The sequence below is a fragment of the Poecilia latipinna genome, unplaced genomic scaffold (genome assembly GCF_001443285.1).
Source record: "Poecilia latipinna isolate Pla-1442-1.1 unplaced genomic scaffold, P_latipinna-1.0 Scaffold1057, whole genome shotgun sequence".
Classification (NCBI taxonomy): domain Eukaryota; kingdom Metazoa; phylum Chordata; class Actinopteri; order Cyprinodontiformes; family Poeciliidae; genus Poecilia; species Poecilia latipinna.
In genome coordinates, this window is record NW_015113673.1 from 197,788 (window position 1) to 218,465 (window position 20,678).

Here is a 20,678-nt window from a genome sequence, read left to right on the forward strand (position 1 = left end):
TCCAAAGCCTCCCTGGTCCTGGATCAAGCTCTGGATCTGCTGAGCAACACCGTAAGACTGGCTTTTGGTTCCAACCAGCGGTGCTTCGGTTCAGTTTTCAGGCCCATCATTGATTCCTATTTTGGCTGATACAGAATTTTGATCGGTCTCAACATTACGAACATCTTGATTCAATTCTCGACAATTGCATGACCTTTAAGACCGAAACGGATGCAGTCTGTGCTAAGGCCCACCACAGCTTGTCATTTTTGTTGGAAATTAAGAAACTATAATTTGACAGTGTATCTAAAATAATCCAATCAGTTTTAACATTTTCTGTATTTTGTTAGTTTTAGTCGCTTATCCTGTAAAAACAATAAGCACAAACTTGTGAGGATGTATATCAACATGACAGGGATAAGTCCGGTAGAGCTTCCCCAGCTGGACAGAAGCAGAATCACAAAACAGGTCAAAGATGTCCTTGTTGACCCAAATCACCCTCTTCGTCGCCATTACACGTTGTTGCCTTCTGCTCGTAGATACATGGAGACTGAAAATGTATTTTTAAACTGGGGATTAACGAGTTTCTTAAAAGGTATTAAGTTTATCGTCATGGGTACATTCAGCCGTGATAACTTCATGATGATTTTTCTCACGCTCTGCTCCTTATCCCATGTTTGGTTGCTCTATTGTGTAGTAGTAGGATGTATCATGATTCTGCTATGTTTGTAATGTCATGAGTCTATGGGCTTAAAACCTTCAATGCAAATTAGCTAAGACTGTGAATGTTATTATGCTTGATATTATGTAAAATAAACTCTTGTTGCCGTTCAAACAAAGATTAAAAAGTGCAATAGGCCAGATGGCTAGATCTAAACACCATTAAACCAATTCACCTAAACTCATCATTCGGCTTTATTTGATCTCCGATCAAGACCTTTGTTTTAGCTAAAAACGTAACCAGGATCATTTCTTGTTGCAGACGCTCCGTCCTGACCATCCTTCTGCCTCCATGATCCTGGACTCCATACGAGAACTCCGGCTGGATGTCGTCAACATGACAGTCTTCAACGATCCCGCCTTCGTCCAGATGTGGTTCGGCCGCCGCCTTCGTCCGTTCCTGCCAGCTGTTTCCGAGGACTTCCTCTCATGTCTCTCCTCCAAATCACTGGACTGCAGCACCTACCAGTACATGTAAGCATGGATACCTTTATCCTTTATAATCACTTTACAAATATATTTGGATCTCTTTTACAATCTGTGATAATAAAATATCTTTTCCATTTTCAGCGTGAAGACATTGAGCGAGCTTCATCCAGTCATGTTGCGTGAAAAGCAGATGTCTGTCTTTACACACTTCATCACAGTTTATCTGAGAACAAACAACACTGCAGGTAGGAACCTGCAAACACACTGATCCTTACCATGCATGTTGACATTTTAATAAACTTATGTAGGTCTGAAATATAATGAAGTAGAGCAGTTTTTGAGAAACACTATTAACGAGCTACTTTTATGATTGTCTAGTGTTTCCACGACAACATCCTTCAAATCAATGTCTTTAGTTAACTTCAGATTTCAGTTGTTTTTCTTAATTTATTTATCCAAACCCTTTGTCTTTTAGCTCTTTATTTTGTGCTCGTTTATTTCTTCATGACTTTCCATGTCAGACATATAAACACACAAACCTTAGTATGTTATTCCTTATAAAACAGTAAATGCTCAAAGTAATAAACACTTTTCCTCTTTTTTTGGTGCAAAACAAACAAATCTCCATTTTCTTGACCTGTTCCAGGTCCAGGATGTTTGTCCTCCTTCAACAACAGCGCACAGTGGCTGACCGACAACTTCGGTCCATTCTCAGAGTTTGTGATCATCAGTGAGCTGATCCGTCTCAACCGACTCTTCAACCCAGTGAGGCTCAGACTGTCAACAACAAATCAGTGCTTTTTAAAAGTAAGGCGAAATAACCTTTTTTTCTTTTCTTTTCTTAATAGTTGGATGTCATACAGCTCCTCACGCCAAATCAGAGAGTGGAGCTGCTTGGTCTGACGCCCCCTGAAAACACAGATGCTGTCATCAACACGCTCTTTGATTACATGACTGAAGCACCAAAGGAAAGGAGATTCACGGAGTTCCTGTCATCTCTCCTCGTATTCACTAAGATGGTTAGAAAAGTCTATTATAATTAAGGTTTTTCGAGGATTTTGTGTTTAAAGTAGTAACTCATTCTTCATTTTCTTCCTTTTTGTCCAACAGGAAAACCTTTCCTGTTCATTCTACAAAACACTGTGAGTCTAGATCAAACCTGCAATATAGAAATATGACCAAGTAGGTTAGGATTAGGGTAAGGAGGACAAAGAGGAATGTCTTTTGAGGTATCATGTGGATGAAACCAAAACTGAAATGTTTGGGTGTAACAATACTATTATTTGGGTAATCAAAGAAAAGCTTTCATGTCGAATGTGGAACATGGCGTTAGCAGCATCAAATTAAATGGCATTATTAGAAGATAATGTGTGAATAACATCTTAGAACATCAAATAGAAAGTTAAAGGCAATTCTACCAAAAAACTAAGGACATGTACTAAAACTTATGAATGCATAGAATGATAATAGCATGTTTGTTTTAAATTTATTTTCTCTCTGATTATTCTGATTATTATTATTGTTTTCTACACATGGATGATTTTGGTGATTCTTGCAGACCACAGAATGAGTTTAGTTTGACCAAATGTAAAATATTTTTGCCGTGCAGATTCGCCAGACTGGACAAGGCCATGATAACCACTTCCCCTGACATAGTGTTAGTCATCACAAATACTAAAGTGGCTTTGTCCAAACAACTACCACTAGGTGAGTTTTACAATAAAAAGCTGCATTTTTTAATACAAATACTGTTACGTTAAATCTCTTCCCAATATTCTCTTCTTTAATTTTATTTTCTTTATGTAACATTTTCCCAACAAACTGTAACAACAATGATGATTTTAGTTACATGTAAAGGAAGTTGTGCTGAGATCATTTTCTTGTATTTCAATATAAAATTAAATACAAAGCGATAATACTTAATATGCAAATTTACTGATTGTTGGTTTTTGAAAAGGTAATCAAGAAATAACTTTGTGATTTAAATTTGTGTAAATTTCTTATTTCTTTAATAACTGAGAATTTTAAATAATTCATTTTTTGAATTTTTATCACAGACTGCATCATATACATTGGGCAGGTAAAGATATGCTACTGTGGACATTTTATTTTATGTTTTCAAACAAATGTATTTGTTTTTTGAAGATTAATAACCATTTTAATCATTTTCTCTACCTAGTGCAATGTAACAATGGCAAATGGTAAGCTTCCTGTCACTGCATAACTACCCTTTATCTACTTTTATTTAAAATGATGTATTATTTTTATTTTAATACTTTATCTTGTCTTGCACGTTTTCACAGAGACAGAGATATGCATGGGAGTCAACAGGTAGGGTTGAGAAAGACTTTTTGATATTTCTCCCCTAAACATTTCCTGTTAAATTAAGGAAACATGAATCATTTTGTGTTACAGCACAGAGCTTCAGATCCACCTAGACAGATCAACGATGGTCGGACGGCACTGCAGCTTCTCTGTGGAGGAATTTGCCTGTGCCTCTGTAAGACGTCGCATCATCATCATCATCTGTCCTCAAAGTGCAGCTGAGGGAAAATGGTTCCATGTTTGGTTCAACATCTGGTCTGTTGTCATTCTCCTCTCCAGCTGTCAGGTTTAACAGCTGTGGATCTGGCAGCCATGTTGGGTTGTGATAGGGTCTCCGACTCAAGAGGCTCCAAACCTGCCTGGAAGCTGCTGCTGTCCAAAGCCTCCCTGGTCCTGGATCAAGCTCTGGATCTGCTGAGCAACACCGTAAGACTGGCTTTTGGTTTCAACCAAATTGACTATTGCCATCTACAAACATTTCTCACCTGTGATATGACAAAAAGAAAAAAAATATTGGGGCTGAAAATATATGTTAATAAATAGTACAATAAGTACAATTGATGTATGTAAACACACTTCAAGATCTTTTATTTTGCTAAGAATTTATCGCGGATCATTTCTTGTTGCAGACGCTCCGTCCTGACCATCCTTCTGCCTCCATGATCCTGGACTCCATACGAGAACTCCGGCTGGATGTCGTCAACATGACAGTCTTCAACGATCCCGCCTTCGTCCAGATGTGGTTCGGCCGCCGCCTTCGTCCGTTCCTGCCAGCTGTTTCCGAGGACTTCCTCTCATGTCTCTCCTCCAAATCACTGGACTGCAGCACCTACCAGTACATGTAAGCATGGATACATTTATTCTTTTATTCCTTTTAGTTATCTTTTACAATTTGTGATAATAAAATCTTTTCCATTTTCAGCGTGAAGACATTGAGCAAGCTTCATCCAGTCATGTTGCGTGAAAAGCAGATGTCTGTCTTTACACACTTCATCACAGTTTATCTGACAACAAACAACACTGCAGGTAGGAACCTGCAAACACACTGATCCTTACCATGCATGTTGACGTATTGAAGTGAAAGAGTCATTGTAAAGGAAAACCATGACATTAAAGTGACCATAACATTGATCTGAGAAATTGTGGTCTTAGAGAAATTATTAGAATTATTTCTGAAAGGTAGCTCTATTTAGTATTGTCTTGGGACAGAATGTCTATGAAAAGTATTTGTTTTAATATTTTGAGGGACAAAATTATGAAATTGTTTAAAAATGAATATAAGCAGAGTAAAAACAAATAATTAAATAAGCCCAACACCAAACAGATCTAAAAAAAGAAAACATCAAAACGAAGACCAGTTTTTCAGTCCATGTAAGTAATTGCACCATGAAAAATAAAAACGCTGTAGTTCTTCTGCTTTTTAGATGGTGTGTAGGAGGGTGGGGAGCTAAATTCATTTTGAAACAGTCAATGAGTAAAAGATTTTAAATCACTATATAGTTCAACCTACTAATGAATTATATAAGTAGGCAGATGCATGACAAGACAATTTTCTTTGCGTAGCACATTTCCAGCAGTGATGCGACCCAAAGTGATTTACATAAAGTGTTGTTAAGAATTCAAAGTGATTAAGATAATATCAGTTTGTTGCAGAATGGTACAGTTAATGAAATAACCATGTTTGTTTAAGTATTACCGCTATATTTTTTTTTCTTAAGCTTTTGGAAATTAAAATGAATATGAATAACTGCTATATTATACTATAATGACATAGTTATTATTATAGTTGTATTTTTTGTATAATTTCACCTTCAATTAAAACAGTACTTTGTTTTGTTTCAAGTAAAGTCAATAAGACCATGATTTTCATGTTTGTGAAATCATTTGTTGTCAATTTTGTGAAACTTGTACTTTTGCCCAAGTCAAGTCCCATCAAATCTACCATTTTGCTAGTTGATACTGAAAACTTTTTGAACATCTTTCTTGTCTTACGTGATGAAGTATGAAAGCATATAGAAGTGGTCGGCGTCTCCTCAGAAGGGTAACGATTAGCTTAGCATGTGTGTTTGTTTGTGTGGCTCAGATCCATCCTGCAGCTCCAACACAGTCGATAGCAGTGACTGGCTGCAGAAGAACCTGGGAGGCTTTTCTGTTTTCATTTCCATCCAGGAACTGCTGAAGCTCTACCCCGACTTTTCACCGGTAGGTTCTGTCGCATGGCTTCTTTTCGTGTTATTTCAAGGCTTTTTCATTTCTATCTTTATAGTCAAAACTCGTTACTGTAAACATAAATGCCTTTGTTTGTGTACAGATGGAAGCACTGGCCTCTCTGTCTGTCGGACAGCTGGTGGGCTTATTCACCATACCTGGGCTGCTCACGACTTCTGACCAGGTTGCCATGGTTATGAAATACGTCCCAGACCCAATGTTGGCCGTTTTCTTTGATGAGTTCTCAGTCGCCATTAGGGTACGCAAAACATCTTACCTTAACAGCAAAGTGTTGGCTGGTGTAATTTAATCTGTATTAAAAATGTTTGTTTGTAGATAGTCTATGATTTTCAGTGTTTTTGTTTGTGGTTTTTTCTTGCAGGGAAATGAACAGATGATGCCCTCTGCAGTGAGGTCCGCTATGCTGGAGGTTGTGTTCAATCGTGCAAACCTGTCCCATCCCTCAGTGGAGGACTCGGTGGTATCCCAGTGGCTCAATAATCGACTGCCTCCCCTGGTCATAAGCCTGATCCCCTCCCAAGTCAACCCATACTTCCAGATACTGGCGGGAAGGAACTGCAGCATTGGACAGCAGGGGTGAGTGGAAAGGCAACAAGCACAAGCAGTTGTTTTAGTTGATAGCATAAATTACATTCAACACTATGGTTGCAACGGGAGAATGTGTAAAAAAAAAAAAAAACGTTCAAGGAAGGGCACTTTCACACATTGGTGCTGTGTTTCAGTAAAATTTTTTATTTTGATTCAAATCTTCTCCAAAAATTCTTAGAATTTTTATTTTGTCTGTTTCAGTGTAACGCTTCTCAATTCGACAATCCTAACACTCACTCCGGATTCCCAGAAAGAAATCTACAACCACATCATTCTGGCACTGAAAGGTAAAGAAACTGCTTTTTGAAAGTCAGCTGAGCAGCAAAACTCGAGCATACGTATGTAAAGATCTTTGTTAAATCTTTACAGTAAGCTTGCTTCATATCTGCAAAGTCAGAAGTATTTTGTGGTCCAACATAGACTGCAAGCCGTTTAGCTGAGCGCTACATTGAGGCTGCTGGGAAATAGACTTAAATAGTCAGAGTGAACAAACTACAGCGAATCATTGAAAATCAATTTATATAATGTTATATTAGAGAAATGTCTCCAAAAACAAAACTTACACATCACCTGAAAATCCTGTTTTTTTGATAGCCCCTCCAGCTCTCCGTTGCTATGGTGACGGCAGCTTCTACAGCTTTGTCGAGGACTCATTCTTGGGATTCCAGTTCCCCAACCTGACCACCTTCCTGTCCCTCATGCCTCGTGACCAGAAGCATCTGGTGTGTTGAGATAAAAGCTTTCGGGTATTGGCAGAACTGAGGCCGACCAAATCGACTTCATTTATGTGACTTCTGATCTTCCAGCTGGTGAACTCCATGCCTCCGTCACATCTGGGGAACCTACTGCGTCGGCCAGACGTCGTTGACGATGAAGCGCTGCTCTGTGGTCTCTACAGCAGCTATGTTCAGACACGAGTGTTTTTGGAAACTGTATGTAACACACCTGTTGGAATCTCAAACACAACATCGGGATGATGTGTGCAAACACAACAACCTGTTAATTCACTGCAGGAGTCCCTGCCGGTAGATGTCAGGCGTCCCACCCTGCCCTGCGTTTGGCCCATGGCCCTCAGCAGTACCAGCAGGTCAGAGGTCAACGCTTGGTTTGACCGAAGCCTCCAGAACTACTTGGTCTTCCTCTCAAAGAGTCTGATCAGTCCAGATGTTACACATAACACCTCGTGTCTGGCCTTCCAGAAACTGTATGTTTCCAAGCAGCTTTTTTTTTTTCCCTCTCTTTTTGAAGTTTTTGTTTCTGTGTCCTGATTGAACTTTTTGAAGTTTTTGTTTCTGTGTCCTGATTGAACCTTGTGCCGTTTCAGTGTCTCGGTTCTTGGTCAATACAACTACACTGCGGTGGACTTTGTGCGGGAAGATGTGTTCAGCACCATCAGGAACTACCTCCAATCAGGTGAGTTCGAACACGGCAACAAAGTAACCTTAAATTCATACTTATTTTGCTTTGTTTTTTAATCATTTCACTTTTCAGTTGTCAGTTTGTAATTCTGATACCTACAAAGGGTGCATGTACAGTAGATATGAGGAATACTGTACAAGGTAATAAGTCTTCTGATAGTACAGCCAGGTCAATATTAATTAAGTTTTTATATCTATAGTTATGCTATAGGTATCACCATGGATACTTGTTAAATGCAGATGGAGAAAGTTCCCTCTGAATACAAGCAGGTCCTCAGAAATGCCTGTTAGTCAAACCCAACCTGTAACTCTTGTAACAACCCTACAGGCAAACTCAATTACCCTGCAAAAATATATTCCATAAGTTTCTCCTGTAAGTACCCTTAATGTTTTTCATAAATACCCCTCTCAGTACCCAAAAAGTATAAATGTTTTTATAAACAGGTGGAACCTTGTAAGTACACACCAGTATCTCAAAAGTACCTCATAAGTATCCTGTGGGTACACACTCTTGGCACCTTGTTAGTACCCTGTCGATGAATTACTCTTCATTTGTCATAAATATAAAATCTTTGAACCTGAACAGTTTTAACCTGTCACCATAGCAACACCAAGATGTTACGACCCCAACCACCCAGAGCTGAACTCTACGGCTTGGTTTGCTGAGTACATCGGCCCTTTCATGCCGTTCCTCACTCTTGAGATTCTTCAGACCTTCGGATCGGATCAGGTACTGAATCTGGAATTGATCTCTTAAATGACAAATAATAGGAGACACAGATTTTTATTGTCCCTGCTTTTATTGTTCCTGCTCCTTATAGACCCTGCAGGTGTTCACGGTGAACCCCCTGAACATCGCACTCCTCAACCACTCGGTTTTGCCTCAGAACCTCACTGACTACTACACTAAACTGGTCTACCAACAAGACAGTAACTTCCACCCCCTTCTGTGCGTTTATCACCAATTACTAAGATTTTGCAAAGGTGTTTTTTTTTTTTTTGTCTTTATTGTTATTTTGATATATTCTCTGCAGCCTTCCTATGTTGTGCCGGTGTGTCGCTCCTGCCATGGCATTCACCCAGCTGACTCCAGGAGAAAGTTTGTTCGTGTTGCAGAACCTCACCATTGTCTGCCAAGATCTCGATCCACAGGTAACAGGAACACAGAGGGAAAACAAAAACACAAGAGCCGATGTAAAGAACTTAAACACATGAACAGTAGCTCCATTTCTGTTACAAAGGTACTCAAAACTTTGTGGATCTTCTGCTTACATTGAAAAAACACAATTTTGCAATTGGGATGTTTCCATTAAATAAGTCTTTTTCGGCAGTAGAAACATCCTGTTGTTGATCACGACTTGTGTGATGCAAAAAGAGGGTCTCCGTCGCTGTTTTGCGAAATACGCAGAAGCCAGAAAACCACTTGGAGCAAAAAATTTTTTTTAGCAAAATTGTTTTTCAAAATTGACATGTTTCTTATTTAGCAAATTTATTTTAGTAATTCCAAAAGGCGCAATTATACGATCAATGAAAAGATAGCTACTGTCCAGCATTTGCTCTTTTCTATTGCAATAGTTTCTGAGAATTTTTGTTTTTCTGAGAAGTAAACGTTGCATAGTGTTTGTCTGTCACCTCAAATGGGGATCCACATTATCCCAATAGCTTAAAAAGTTTCTCTCTAAGGAAACCCAGCAGATTGCATCGTGTCAATTATGAATAATATTATTGTGTACCAAAATAGGAACTAAACCAGAAAAATCTGCTTCACAATACAACTTCCTGTCAAAGAAATGAAAAATAATACTTAAAAAGTTATTTATTTATTTTTTTTACTTTTGCATCTGTAGATTTCTGCTGCTCTGACGAGCAACTTGGGTGATGACATCGACTCCAACGCCATCTCTGCTCTCGGCAATGAGAGCACCAGTATGTCCAAGGGGCAGATCAAGGCCATCCAGCCACAGCAGCTGGTCAATGCTCTGTTCACACTCAGCAACGTGATGGGCTGGAATGGAGGACAGGCAAAGAGCATTATCGAGTCTCTCTTGACCGTAATGCAGGTATAGCTTCTCCCTTCGCCCATTTCATCTTGCTCATGACCAATTTTCATGTTTAACACTCACTGATTGCTTCCTTTATCCCACCAGATCAATAGCTCTTCGTCTCTTTTTACGCTGGGTACTCTCATCATTGGTGTCCCCTCCAGAGTTTTCAGGAAAATCCAGAGCTCTGAGATTTTGGTCGCCTCCAGAAACCCCTCGCTTGTGGGACACATGATGTCCGCTCCAAAGATCGTCCAGCAGATTTTTGTCACCCAGGTATGCCTGCGTGATTTATAGTATAGGTTTTCATTATCGGGGGGGGAAAAAAAGTAAAGGGGCAGAATTATGTAAAATCAACTTTTTTGAACTTTGCATCATGTTACATTGTTATTCCGTCATCAATAACATACCTGGAGTGTTGCCTTGATTCTTTCTGAATCTGAATGAATGTTTGAGAAAATCCTTGAATCTCCATGGCAACAATTCAGCTGTGCAAAACGCCTGGGTGTACATAGCTCCGCCTTTGAGGATGAAGCTTCACTTTCCAAGCTTCCAAGTTTCCGCCTCACAGAGCAGCCCTCCCCCATAACTCCCCCAATCAGCTCCTTCAAACTAGCCAGCAGCAATTAGCAAACATCAGGTGGAACTGCATGTCATCTCACCTCATTATAGGAGCTACTTCTCTGCTAAAAGGATTGTTAAAGGGTTAATAGAGGAGCCATGTTGTGATAGCTTCCTGAAAGCAGAGTTTCAGAAAAGAGCAGGAGCTTCTTAAAGAGACAGAGGCCCAATTTCAGTTACAAAGTCAAATTTCTTTTTAAGTAATATTTGAAATAATGCAGCATTTTTATAACAACTGAAATTAACAGAAATACTTGATTGTGCAATGAAATGGCGCTATGTGGCATAATCCTCCCCCTTTAAATGAATCTAAAATGGATTTAAACAAAGTTTGATTTGAATCTTAATTTTGGATTTAGCTAAGTTTGAATAACCTACAACTGGATGCTCACCATTCTTCTGCCAGATTTTATCGGTGAACAGCACCGGAGAGGCGATAATCCAGAACGTTCCGGACGAAATGGCCACTGAGATCCCTCGGGTTTTCCTCCAGAGCTTTACAGCTGGCAGCGTCACAAAACTCAACAAGAAGAAATGGAAACGCCAGCAGGTAGAGGAGATCTTTCTTCGCTAAAAACCTGTAGAGTTTTTTTTTTTTCTCTCATTTGTATGTTACCAGAAGAACAACTACTTGAGTTTATAACTTTGTTTCGTCAGGCTGAGCTGTTCTTTGGCGTAATCGCAATGGAAAGCTCCACGGCTGTCCTGGGAAGTGCGAACAAGTAGGTTTAGACAAACAATCTGGTGTGAAAACATGTGGTCTTTTCTCTGCGTGTGTTCAGTGATCCCAACATGTATTTGTGTGTTTGTGTAGCCTGTCTTCCTCTGTGCTGCAAGGATTCACATGCACAAGTGTGAGAACAATTCAGAAGGCGCAGGTCAAGAATCTGGTCAAAGCCTGTCGGCGCAAAGGCACAGACAAAGTCAAACTGGTGGAGTCTCAGGTGAGAGTCCGGGAGTGTAATTGCATTGATGGTGTTAAGAAAAAAATCTACTATAGTTCTGCTATTGTACAAGACTATAGCAGAAACTAATGTACAGTTATTAGAAACAGGCATATCAGACCCACAGCCCCAGGGATTTGCCAGTGGGTCAAATTATTTTTCCATAAATGTACATATTTTTTCTACAACTATAAGAACACAGCATACAGAACTCTACATATCTTTGCAGACGTACCCAGATGTTTAATGCTGTAATTGACTTAGTTGTTTCTGTTTCTGATTAAGCGGTGAAGGGAATATGCAACACGAGTTGGTAACAGGTAAATGCATTTTGTCTCATCAGTTGACCTGCATGTTCAACCTCATCAGGAAAGAATCAGACATCACTAGCTTTGAACTTTTCCCTCCAGATGTGCTGCTGTACTATGAGTAAGTCCTCTTGCAATATCTAATTAGTGTTGGACTCCTGATTAAATGCTGACTTGTTGATGTCCTTCTCCCTGAACACCAGCTACTCTCTGGTGTCCCAGAGCAACTGCAGGCAATACTTTGAACAGCTCAGCGACGCCGACTTCTCGGTGTTCTCCTCAGAACTCAGCTACAAGCGGACTGCTCTGTTTGATAACGCCAGGAGCTGCCTGGTAAGTTTCACCCGAAAACTATCGTTGATCACAAGAATCATTGTCTTCATAATTTAATCCTCTGTAATTCTAAAAAAAAAAGAAAATAGAGAGATTAAAAAGAAAATCATGTTAAAGGTATTACAAATCACAACTATATTAATTTTAAAAGCCAAAATTGTTTGAAATTATTGTTGATTCTCAACAGGGGCGTGGCCATAGGCAGTTGGGGTTGAAAAATGTGATTTTGTCCCCCACCACCACCAAAAGTCAAGTCATGTTTGCCAAAATCATTTTTGGTTTAAAAAAAAGAAAAAAAAAAAAGAAAGAAAAAACAAAGACTTTGGCCATTGTTTTAGGATGGTGATAATATCGTACATACATAGATTAGCATTATGTCGACACTGCATATCTGCAGATGACAGAAATGCTCCTTTGTTGTTTTACAGCTGGCATAATAGCACATTTTTTGTTCATTGTTTCAAGTTTATTTTTTCAGAAATTTAATATTATATATATATCAATTCATATTTAAATCTGAATAGATGATATTATAAGCAAGGTGCTAATTTACATCTCTAGTCTAACTGGCTGGTTGATGTATGTGATGTTTAACAAAAAGCAGCCTCAGACTACTGCACAAAAACATTCATAAAGTAAAAAAGGGGGTAATTATACAATTGCTTGCCATTTGTAGCCTGTAATGGTTCAATAATTTTGACTTTTAAGTTGAATAGAGTTAGCTTAATAGCGCTAAAAACAGAGTTGCACATACTTAGGCTACGCTAAGCTAAACAGGCTAATTGTGTGGCTAGAAAAATTAGCCTGTGTCCATGCCATGGCCTCACAAACAACATTAGCTTCTAGCTTTGCAAACCTATACAGTATTTTTACAAATGTGTAAAAATTAACTTCACTTTTATTCTGCATTTTTCAATAATTAACAAAATTGCAGCCTCAAACAGTTTGATGTTGAGGTATGCTATGCTAGCTTGAGTAGCAAAGCCTCTTGATAAAATTTACTGGCAGCCAGTCAGAAAGATGAATATGCCAAAGAACATTTCAATACATTATCTTAATTTATATTTTATAATAATGATTAAAAATAGGTTGGATTTGGTGATTAAAAAATTATTAGATTAAATGTATTTATTTTTCCTCATCTTCCCTCAATTTTCTGAGGCCCACCTTAGCACCACCTGTAGGTTTATTTAATGTTCTAATTTTATTGTGCTCATGTCTGACTTTTCATCTCAGGGCATAACAACCACAAACCTGACTAAAGACCAAGTAACAGTTCTGGGAAACATGTGCTGCTACCTGAGCCCCTCTTACATCCTGGACTCTGATGAATCCATCTTGGAGAAACTGAAGACCTGCCCGGATCTGTCTGCCGCTCAGGCGGCCGCAGTGGAGACCCGTCTGATCGGTGGGACCACTAGATATCGGTAAAGATCTGTGTCTTTGGCAGAAATTTGTTGCCTTTTTCGACCTTTAAAAAAAATAACCTTTTTTTTTTGTTTTTTTTTTTTTTTCATAACCAGACTTGCTCCGACATGGACTGAAACAACGCTGAGGAACCTCGATACATTTCCTCTGTATATGTCTTCAGGTTTCTATGACAACTTTGACCAAGTAAGTCACTGCTTCAAAAAAAAGATATTTTGTATGCAGATGAAAGAACATGAATGATTAAATTTTTTTCTCTTGATTTTCCCGTTTTTCCTGCTTGCAGACCACGAAGCGCTCATTCTTAAAATACTACCTGAAAGTCCTCAAAACTGATGGAGTCAGCAGAGCGAAGATAGGGGCAATGAAAGCAAATATAAGACGATCAATTAGAAGCAGACTTAAGCGACAGGCGGGTCAGTTGATAATCCTTTCATCAGTTTTTTTTTATGCTTGTTCATCCAGTAATGATTGATTTTCATATTTCTTCCTCTTGTTTCAGTCACTGAATGCACAGTAGGAAACATCACCCAGGTCACCATCAGTGGTGTCACCTTCCCCTTCGACTACAGCGACATCAATCAGTTCAACAGCTGTCTCAGTGCTGCGGTTGTCAGGGACAACCTGGAGATCATCACCCAGAAGGTGGATCAAGAGGATTACCTCAAGATTGTTCTCACCAAGCTGCAGGAGGTGAGCACATGGAGCGTGATGATGCATCCACTGGACCAGTTCACTGATGTACTAGGCTAACGTTAGCATGCTTGCTCTTCATTTTGATACGACTTGTTGATAATTTGAATTGCAGCATATTTCAGCGCAGTTCAGGTTAAACTGTGGCAAAAAAAAAAAAAAAGTTCTATTGCTTTTCTGTAGTGCATTATTTTCCACCCTATGTGAGTCCTAAACAAGTATTAAGAAAATAAAAATCCACTTTTTATCCACTGGGTCAATTTGAAACCTATTGACAATCCCATCTGAGGTGAATTTTCCTGTCCATTTCCTACTCACATGGGTCACACTGTAGAAGTTTGGCAGCAATCTTTAATTTGACCAGATTCTCTTTTAGTCTTTTTTGGTGGGGGAAAAGGAATTTGGTTAGTGGTTGTTTAGATTACATTTTGTGTACTTTTGATTTGTGTCTAATTTAATAACTCATCTGTTGCTCATCTATGTTTCTATACAGTGCTGAGCGTGTCATTAATATTCCCTTAACCATTTGTGCTGTTCAAAAATAAATGTTTACCATTTTTATTTTGCTCACTATGATGGAAACGGACGTACCGTGGAAACAAAACTTGAGGATTTTCATTTTAACTTTTAATAAGAGCACAATAAAAGCCATTAAGTTATATTGCTTATTCAGAGACAAAGATAAACCCATCCTCAGTCTGTGTCTTAATTTGGATGTTTCTCCTTTAATTCTTTGTAAAACTTTCTGTATCTAGGCGTACAGCACCACCGTCCCTGAAGACCAGGTCCAGATCTTGGGCCCGGCGTCGCGCATTGCCTCGATAGATCAGATCAATACATGGAACATCACTGAGGTGGACACGCTCGCATCTCTGATGGACACAACATACGGAGCGTGGGATCCAAGCTTGGTGGGCAAACGGTTAAATGTGTTGTGCTCGTATTTGCCGTCGGTACGCCTGTTCGTTCACATCAGTGCTCGTTTCTGCTGCTTCAGGCTAAAGCTATCATCTCTAAGTATCTGAGCGTGGGAGGCAACAAACTTGAGAGCGCCGAGCTTAATGCTATCGGAGGACCAAACCTGTGCTCTGTGGATGCTGCAGTTCTTAGCAACATCTCTCAACTTAGCTTGAAGTAAGTACTCTTTGTTTTGGGTTTGTTCTACTCTTAATCTCACTGGATTATCAGGGTTAGGTTGAGGTTAAACTGAGGATTGACTTTTCTCAGGTCGCAGAACCATAACCTCATCTTATAAAATAAACTTCATCACAAAACTCTACTTAGTGATATGAGTATAATTAAAATGTAGCATAAATGTATTTTGTATTGATTTTAATAATCAGATGGTGTAATATTGCAGCTGGTTAACATGGAAACTATTTTTATTTTATTTTTGAATTTTTTTAAGCATCCGTTTTGTTTTGTTCTTATTTTGCCATTGTTGATAGAAAGAAAAAAACCCTCAAATTTTGTGATTAATCTTAGAAATTCTCCAGAAAAAACTTTTAAAAGTCAGAACATTTACAAAAGTAAAAAGATTTTCAACTTTTGAAATTCAGAAATTACCCTGTTTCTTTGTTGTTGTTTTTTTTTTTTTTTTTTTTTTAAAAAATGTCTGAGATTAACCTCAAAATTTCAGAGTGTTTGGCAGACGTATAATCCTCCCTTTTTCTGTCTACTATGCCCTTAATATGCCATCGTAGTTTGCTCATTATTTTCTAAATGTGATGTGATTGTTGTGAAACAGCTTGGTCAGCTGATACTGTTGTAAATGTGTTGCATGAATAAACTTTGACTTGAGTAAATTTACTGGATCTATTCTTGTTCTGATAAATAGTTCCTACCAAAACGTGATATTGAAGTTCTCTTCCGCTTGCTGTCTGTTCTAGTGAACAAAAAGCATTTTAAAAACATTTACCAAAATATTGTCACCCTGATTAATTTCATTTTTGGACTTGTTTAAGTCTGATTTATTGAAAATCTAATGTTTCACTGACACATTTCAAACATATGTTTTGTACTTTTTGCTGTCTCAGAGATGCCGACGCTTTGGATGTGTCCAATTGCACCAGAGACAAACTCAAAGTGCTCTTCAGCATCGCCCTTCAAGCGTTTCAGCCTACCTCCAGATCAAACGTTCCATTGTACCAGCTCATACAGCCATACCTGGGTGAGCAGACACACACGCATGCACGCACACACAAACAAACCTGCTGCATTAAATAGAAAACGTCTCTTAAAGATTGAGCTAAACGTAAGCACCATTTTTTTTTTGTCCTGTAGGAGGCGCACCTTATAATTTTGTTCAAAGTTTGGTAGCCTCCGACGTCAATATGGACCTGCAGACATTTATTAACCTGGACGAGAGTGTGATACAGGTCAGTGTCATCCGGAGTTTTTTTATTTCTTCTGGTAATGGTGTAAGTTCCTTTTCATGTCCCAAGTATGAAATTTGACCTGCTTTTCTCTCCATAGAGTCTGCGTGTTAGCGAAGTTAAAGGTCTTCTTGGCAACAACCTGGCTGATTTAAGGAGCTTTGAAAATACCCCAGTAGTAAGAAGCTGGATCTCAACCAGGCTACAATCAGAACTTGACACACTGGATATTGGGCTTACAGGAGGCAGAGCAAGCAGCTCCGCCTCTCCCAACTCGACTTCTAAAGTAACCACCCCTGCTGCAAACCCAACTACAACACCCTCAACAACTGTCAAAACTACCAAAGGTGAGTCTTATTCAAGGACGTTCTCAGTGGAAACAATATTCAGAATAAATGATTTCATCAACAGAAAACTGTGTCGTTGGCATTGATGGAAGGATGTTGCAACAAACTTAACAGTAGCTGCGTTTCCATTACAGACGAGCACAAAGCTTTGCCAATATTCCACTAATGTAAAAAACAAACAAACAGTGGAATATTGCAATTGCGGTGTTTCCATTAAGTGAGAAACACAATTAAAATCACATGTGTACACTTCAGTGGGATGGAAACCAACAGTAGCTATAACTACTCCTTAGCTGTACTGGATTCTCCGGAGATTGTCACACACTATCCACAGCTTCATTAAACATATAATTGCACAAATTCAAATTATGAAAATAAATTTACTGAATGGACCCGTAGCAATAAAAAAAAGACACTTTTTTGATCAAGCTCTTTGTGGTAGAATGAGGTGGTTTTTCGTCTGTATGATTTTTTTTTCTCCACATCATACGAGTCGTGATCAACAACCAGATGTTACTACTGGTGGAAAAGACGAAGAAGATGGCAGGAAGTGGTGGAAGGATGATGGTGTGGCGTGTTTTTTTTTTTTTTTAAGGAATCAACATATTCACAAGTGATTTTAACTGCGTTTCTTGTCAAACAGAAACACTGCAATTGCAAAATTGTTTATTCGGCATTAGCAGAATATCAACAAAGTTGTGCGCACATTGGTCGAGATAAAAAATAGTGACTAATCTTTAACATTTTTATTCATATTAAATAGTGAAACACAATATTGCATGTCATTAAACACAAACTTTGCCACAAAGTTTGAATAAAAAAAAACTATTTTTGTCAACCGATATTTCAAATAAAAAGCAAAAGCAGACTTTACTTGCAAATCTCTAATATGCTATAAGCATTCCATTACTTTTTTTTCTTTTAATTATGCTTTGAATCTTTTTGAGTGATAAAAGATTTGACAAGCTGCCCCGATGTTTATTGAAAAGAATAAAGTGGTTCCCAAATGTTCAGGTTGACCTTTTGAGCTCCAAAACTGGCTCAGCATTTCACCAAACGACATAGCAGATGATTTCGTTTGTTTTAGCAAACGGTTCCCAGGAGACGCATTTTATATGGGATATTTTCTGGTTAAAATGAGGTTATTAGAATTTTTTATGTGTAACCATTAGAGGGAAATTTTAACTGTTCTGAGAGTCTAAAACCTGTTTCTGTTTTAGGTGCCGGGGCCCAGATCCATGGAGACGTTGCCGGCCTCACCTTCTTTGTTTTCCTCGCGCTCCTCGTCTCGTCCAATCAGATTGGGATGTGAAGAAACGCACGGCTGATTATCAAACACGCACTGTAGGCTAAAATCAGTGCTTGGATTAATGGGTGAAATCATTTTTAGATTTATGTGTAATCGAAAACAAATACTGTGACGATTACGTTGTTTATAATGAACAAATATATTTCCTGAACAAAAATGGGTCCAAATATTGTGCTTGTGATTACTTAATTCTTTGCTATAAAACCTTTTATGTCTTTTCTATAATACCAGATATACTTCTTATACTACAATTTGCTGTAGGTATTTGTGAAGGGGGAGATATTCTGTATTTTTATCCTCCATATTTTACTTCTGATACCTCATATGAAGGATGTTTCTGTTAACACTTATTGAAATAAAATGCTTTTCTTGAGTAAACTCTCCACTTTATTCATCATGATGCTTCGTCTTTGCATTTGATATAGCTAGCATTTTTATAACTGAAGTTAACATTTACTTGATCGTGCCATAAAAGGAGACTATATTCCTGGAAAATATGTAACACTGCCACTTTAAAAAAATCTAATCAAATGAGTTAGAAGAAAGAAGACGACCATCTGTTTGTGGCAAATGGAGATCCAAAGAAATATCAAAACTGGAATAAAAGAATGTTGAGCATAAATATGGCTGAGCAACAGCCATCTACCTCAATTTCTAATGATTTACTTAAAAAACATCAAGGTGACTAAACCAGATCCCACTGTCCTCAACGACACACAACTCAAAGGTTCATTCTGTGATTGATAATAAATGAATGAATGCAGAAAACCATTCATTGGCCCGGTTTACTTGCGGTCGAAAGAGTGAACATTTGTAGCTATCACATTGTTTAATTGTTGCTCAGATAAGAATATAAAAAGGACAAGCATTTAACACCATCTAAAATTCTCTGTTGATTAGAAAGAAAAAAAGTTGTTACAAATTAGTTTCATATAGGATTAGATGACGCATCAATGAGCCGCCAGCGTAGAGCTGCGGCGGCGGCTATAAGCGTCTGTAAACTCCCAGGACGGTCTTGCAGATGGGACAGGTGTGCTTGGCATCTTTCAGTCTGTCCACGCAGAACGGGATGAGGCAGCATCCGAACACAAACCTGGAGGAGAAAGTGGACGCATTCAGAACCTCCTACTCAGAAAATTCACAATCACCACCTGACACAGTAATTTAAACCCACTGATTTTATATCCAGGCCCAGAAACTTTTAATCATTTTATTTGTAACGATGTGTAAACCTGTGAATCCTCTGGAGCTGCAGACATGACATTCAAATTAGCATTGATTATTAAATTCTAAAACAAATATGAAATATCCTACAAAATAACAACTAGGTATCAACATATGAATCTCTGAAGGGAAATGTGCTCCTGTGGATTTTTCAATGTGTTGCTTGTATAGAAAAATAACTTTAAAAAATCTTAATAGCTCCCCATGGACTGAGGATGTATGTATGGAAACACTTATTATTATTATTATTATTATTATTATTATTATTATTATTTTAGATCACTTTATTTAGAATTTTGTACAGAATAATACAAATACAGAACAAACAAAAAACAACTCAACAATACTTAAAACAAAGACTGTTTATAAACCCAATCCCACAGGGTGAAAAACGGACCTATCTCTTAATTCCACGAAACTACAACTAAATAATTAATAATAATATTAAAGTTCCTTAAACAATCATTATGCCCAAGTTGTGTCTCTGTCAGCAATTTTATACTTTAAGCCCCACCTCCAAAAAATATGCACAACCTAAACAACAGTAGAGTTCCCCTTACCCACAGAAGAAAAGTCCTCCACAGAAAAGGTAGGTGAGTAATCCAGAGGAATATTTCACCTCAGAGACGACAGTCTGATGGCACTTCGTGCACATAATCTGAGCTGGATTCTCTCCTAAAGGGCCGACAGTCGCTGCATAGAAAAAGCCATTTTAAGAACATGTTGGTGTGAATAAAAAAACAATGAAACATCTTTTAGAATCTCTCAGAAGATTAACTTACTCACCAACAGCCACTTCTGGGTTTGACATGTTCCTGTATAGTGTGAACACTATAAGCTACACCAAACGGTAAATACTGAAAAGTAATACAAAAACAAGATTTAACAAATGTCATAAAACTGTGAATAAAGAGAGAAACCATATCTCTGTATAAAGCATACTTTAAAATGAAATCAGTCTCATAAACAGTGGCATTTGTTGAATCGCTGTCAGTGTTCATGTGTTCATATCCAAAGTTGTTTTTGCAAATAAACGGAGCCCTGAAATCTAAGTGATGGGGACATATTACAATATTATAAAATATTAATCTGATCTACTACTTACAGTCTGTGTCGGATGACTTTTGGCTTGAGAGTGGCCAGTTTTCCCATAGAGATGACATTCTGCAGTGCCGTGCCTCCTCTCTATTAGAATCACAAGACGCTCAGGAGGAGCATGTTAAAAATTAAACTTTTTTTACATGTTTTCGTCACTAATCTCCATCCAAATGTTGAGTGTTGTTTGTATGTCAGCATGGATTTTTTTTAATTATTCCCAGATAGCACATGATGTTAAATCAACGTTGAAAAATAGTTAGAATCGTTG

General features: G+C 38.2%; 2 protein-coding genes across 15 annotated transcripts in view; one reads left to right on the forward strand and one right to left on the reverse strand.

Moving 5' to 3' along the window:
- mslnb (mesothelin b) overlaps positions 1-18,466 on the forward strand; it is a 55,482-nt gene extending 37,016 nt beyond the window's left edge. For 7 of the 13 annotated variants that reach the window (XM_015051636.1, XM_015051642.1, XM_015051644.1 and 4 more), the window contains 33 exons: positions 3,432-3,459; positions 3,544-3,628; positions 3,733-3,879; positions 4,083-4,294; positions 4,376-4,479; positions 5,537-5,655; positions 5,765-5,920; positions 6,044-6,258; positions 6,472-6,557; positions 6,865-6,992; positions 7,077-7,202; positions 7,284-7,474; positions 7,595-7,683; positions 8,294-8,418; positions 8,510-8,637; positions 8,723-8,840; positions 9,536-9,748; positions 9,836-10,006; positions 10,758-10,901; positions 11,009-11,073; positions 11,166-11,295; positions 11,639-11,724; positions 11,807-11,936; positions 13,173-13,363; positions 13,460-13,550; positions 13,651-13,780; positions 13,867-14,057; positions 14,813-14,968; positions 15,055-15,191; positions 16,094-16,227; positions 16,341-16,435; positions 16,533-16,779; positions 18,000-18,466. In XM_015051636.1, the coding sequence (XP_014907122.1) occupies positions 3,432-3,459; positions 3,544-3,628; positions 3,733-3,879; positions 4,083-4,294; positions 4,376-4,479; positions 5,537-5,655; positions 5,765-5,920; positions 6,044-6,258; positions 6,472-6,557; positions 6,865-6,992; positions 7,077-7,202; positions 7,284-7,474; positions 7,595-7,683; positions 8,294-8,418; positions 8,510-8,637; positions 8,723-8,840; positions 9,536-9,748; positions 9,836-10,006; positions 10,758-10,901; positions 11,009-11,073; positions 11,166-11,295; positions 11,639-11,724; positions 11,807-11,936; positions 13,173-13,363; positions 13,460-13,550; positions 13,651-13,780; positions 13,867-14,057; positions 14,813-14,968; positions 15,055-15,191; positions 16,094-16,227; positions 16,341-16,435; positions 16,533-16,779; positions 18,000-18,091 (4,460 nt within the window). In that variant the 3' untranslated portion in view covers positions 18,092-18,466. Of the gene's footprint in view, positions 1-1,976; positions 2,148-2,238; positions 2,271-2,737; positions 2,836-3,185; positions 3,209-3,307; positions 3,330-3,431; positions 3,460-3,543; positions 3,629-3,732; positions 3,880-4,082; positions 4,295-4,375; positions 4,480-5,536; positions 5,656-5,764; positions 5,921-6,043; positions 6,259-6,471; positions 6,558-6,864; positions 6,993-7,076; positions 7,203-7,283; positions 7,475-7,594; positions 7,684-8,293; positions 8,419-8,509; positions 8,638-8,722; positions 8,841-9,535; positions 9,749-9,835; positions 10,007-10,757; positions 10,902-11,008; positions 11,074-11,165; positions 11,296-11,638; positions 11,725-11,806; positions 11,937-13,172; positions 13,364-13,459; positions 13,551-13,650; positions 13,781-13,866; positions 14,058-14,812; positions 14,969-15,054; positions 15,192-16,093; positions 16,228-16,340; positions 16,436-16,532; positions 16,780-17,999 lie in introns of all 13 variants that reach the window. The other 6 variants (XM_015051646.1, XM_015051638.1, XM_015051648.1 and 3 more) reach the window with 4 other exon arrangements.
- Positions 18,467-18,856: 390 nt separating this feature from the next.
- Positions 18,857-20,563, reverse strand: LOC106959225 (lipopolysaccharide-induced tumor necrosis factor-alpha factor homolog). Of its 2 annotated transcripts, none has more exons than XM_015051649.1 (4): positions 20,418-20,563; positions 20,099-20,127; positions 19,873-20,005; positions 18,857-19,181 (listed from the first exon to the last, which is right to left on the reverse strand). In XM_015051649.1, the coding sequence occupies exons 1-4, from the start codon at positions 20,462-20,464 to the stop codon at positions 19,073-19,075; spliced, it is 318 nt and encodes a 105-aa protein (XP_014907135.1). In that variant the 5' UTR covers positions 20,465-20,563; the 3' UTR covers positions 18,857-19,072. The 2 variants fall into 2 exon arrangements, with proteins under 2 accessions (XP_014907135.1, XP_014907136.1); XM_015051650.1 differs by having other exon boundaries at positions 20,099-20,169; positions 20,418-20,561.
- Between the last annotated feature and the right edge of the window lie 115 nt (positions 20,564-20,678).

Excerpts from the sequence above, each read along its gene's own strand:
- LOC106959225 (XM_015051649.1), bottom strand. The coding sequence starts at position 20,464 with ATGGGAAAACTGGCCACTCTCAAGCCAAAAGTCATCCGACACAGACT. Across the intron at positions 20,128-20,417 it reads AAAGTCATCCGACACAGACT|GAACATGTCAAACCCAGAAG; the intron begins GTAAGTAGTAGA and ends CACACTATACAG. Across the intron at positions 19,182-19,872 it reads GGAGGACTTTTCTTCTGTGG|GTTTGTGTTCGGATGCTGCC; the intron begins GTAAGGGGAACT and ends TTTCTCCTCCAG.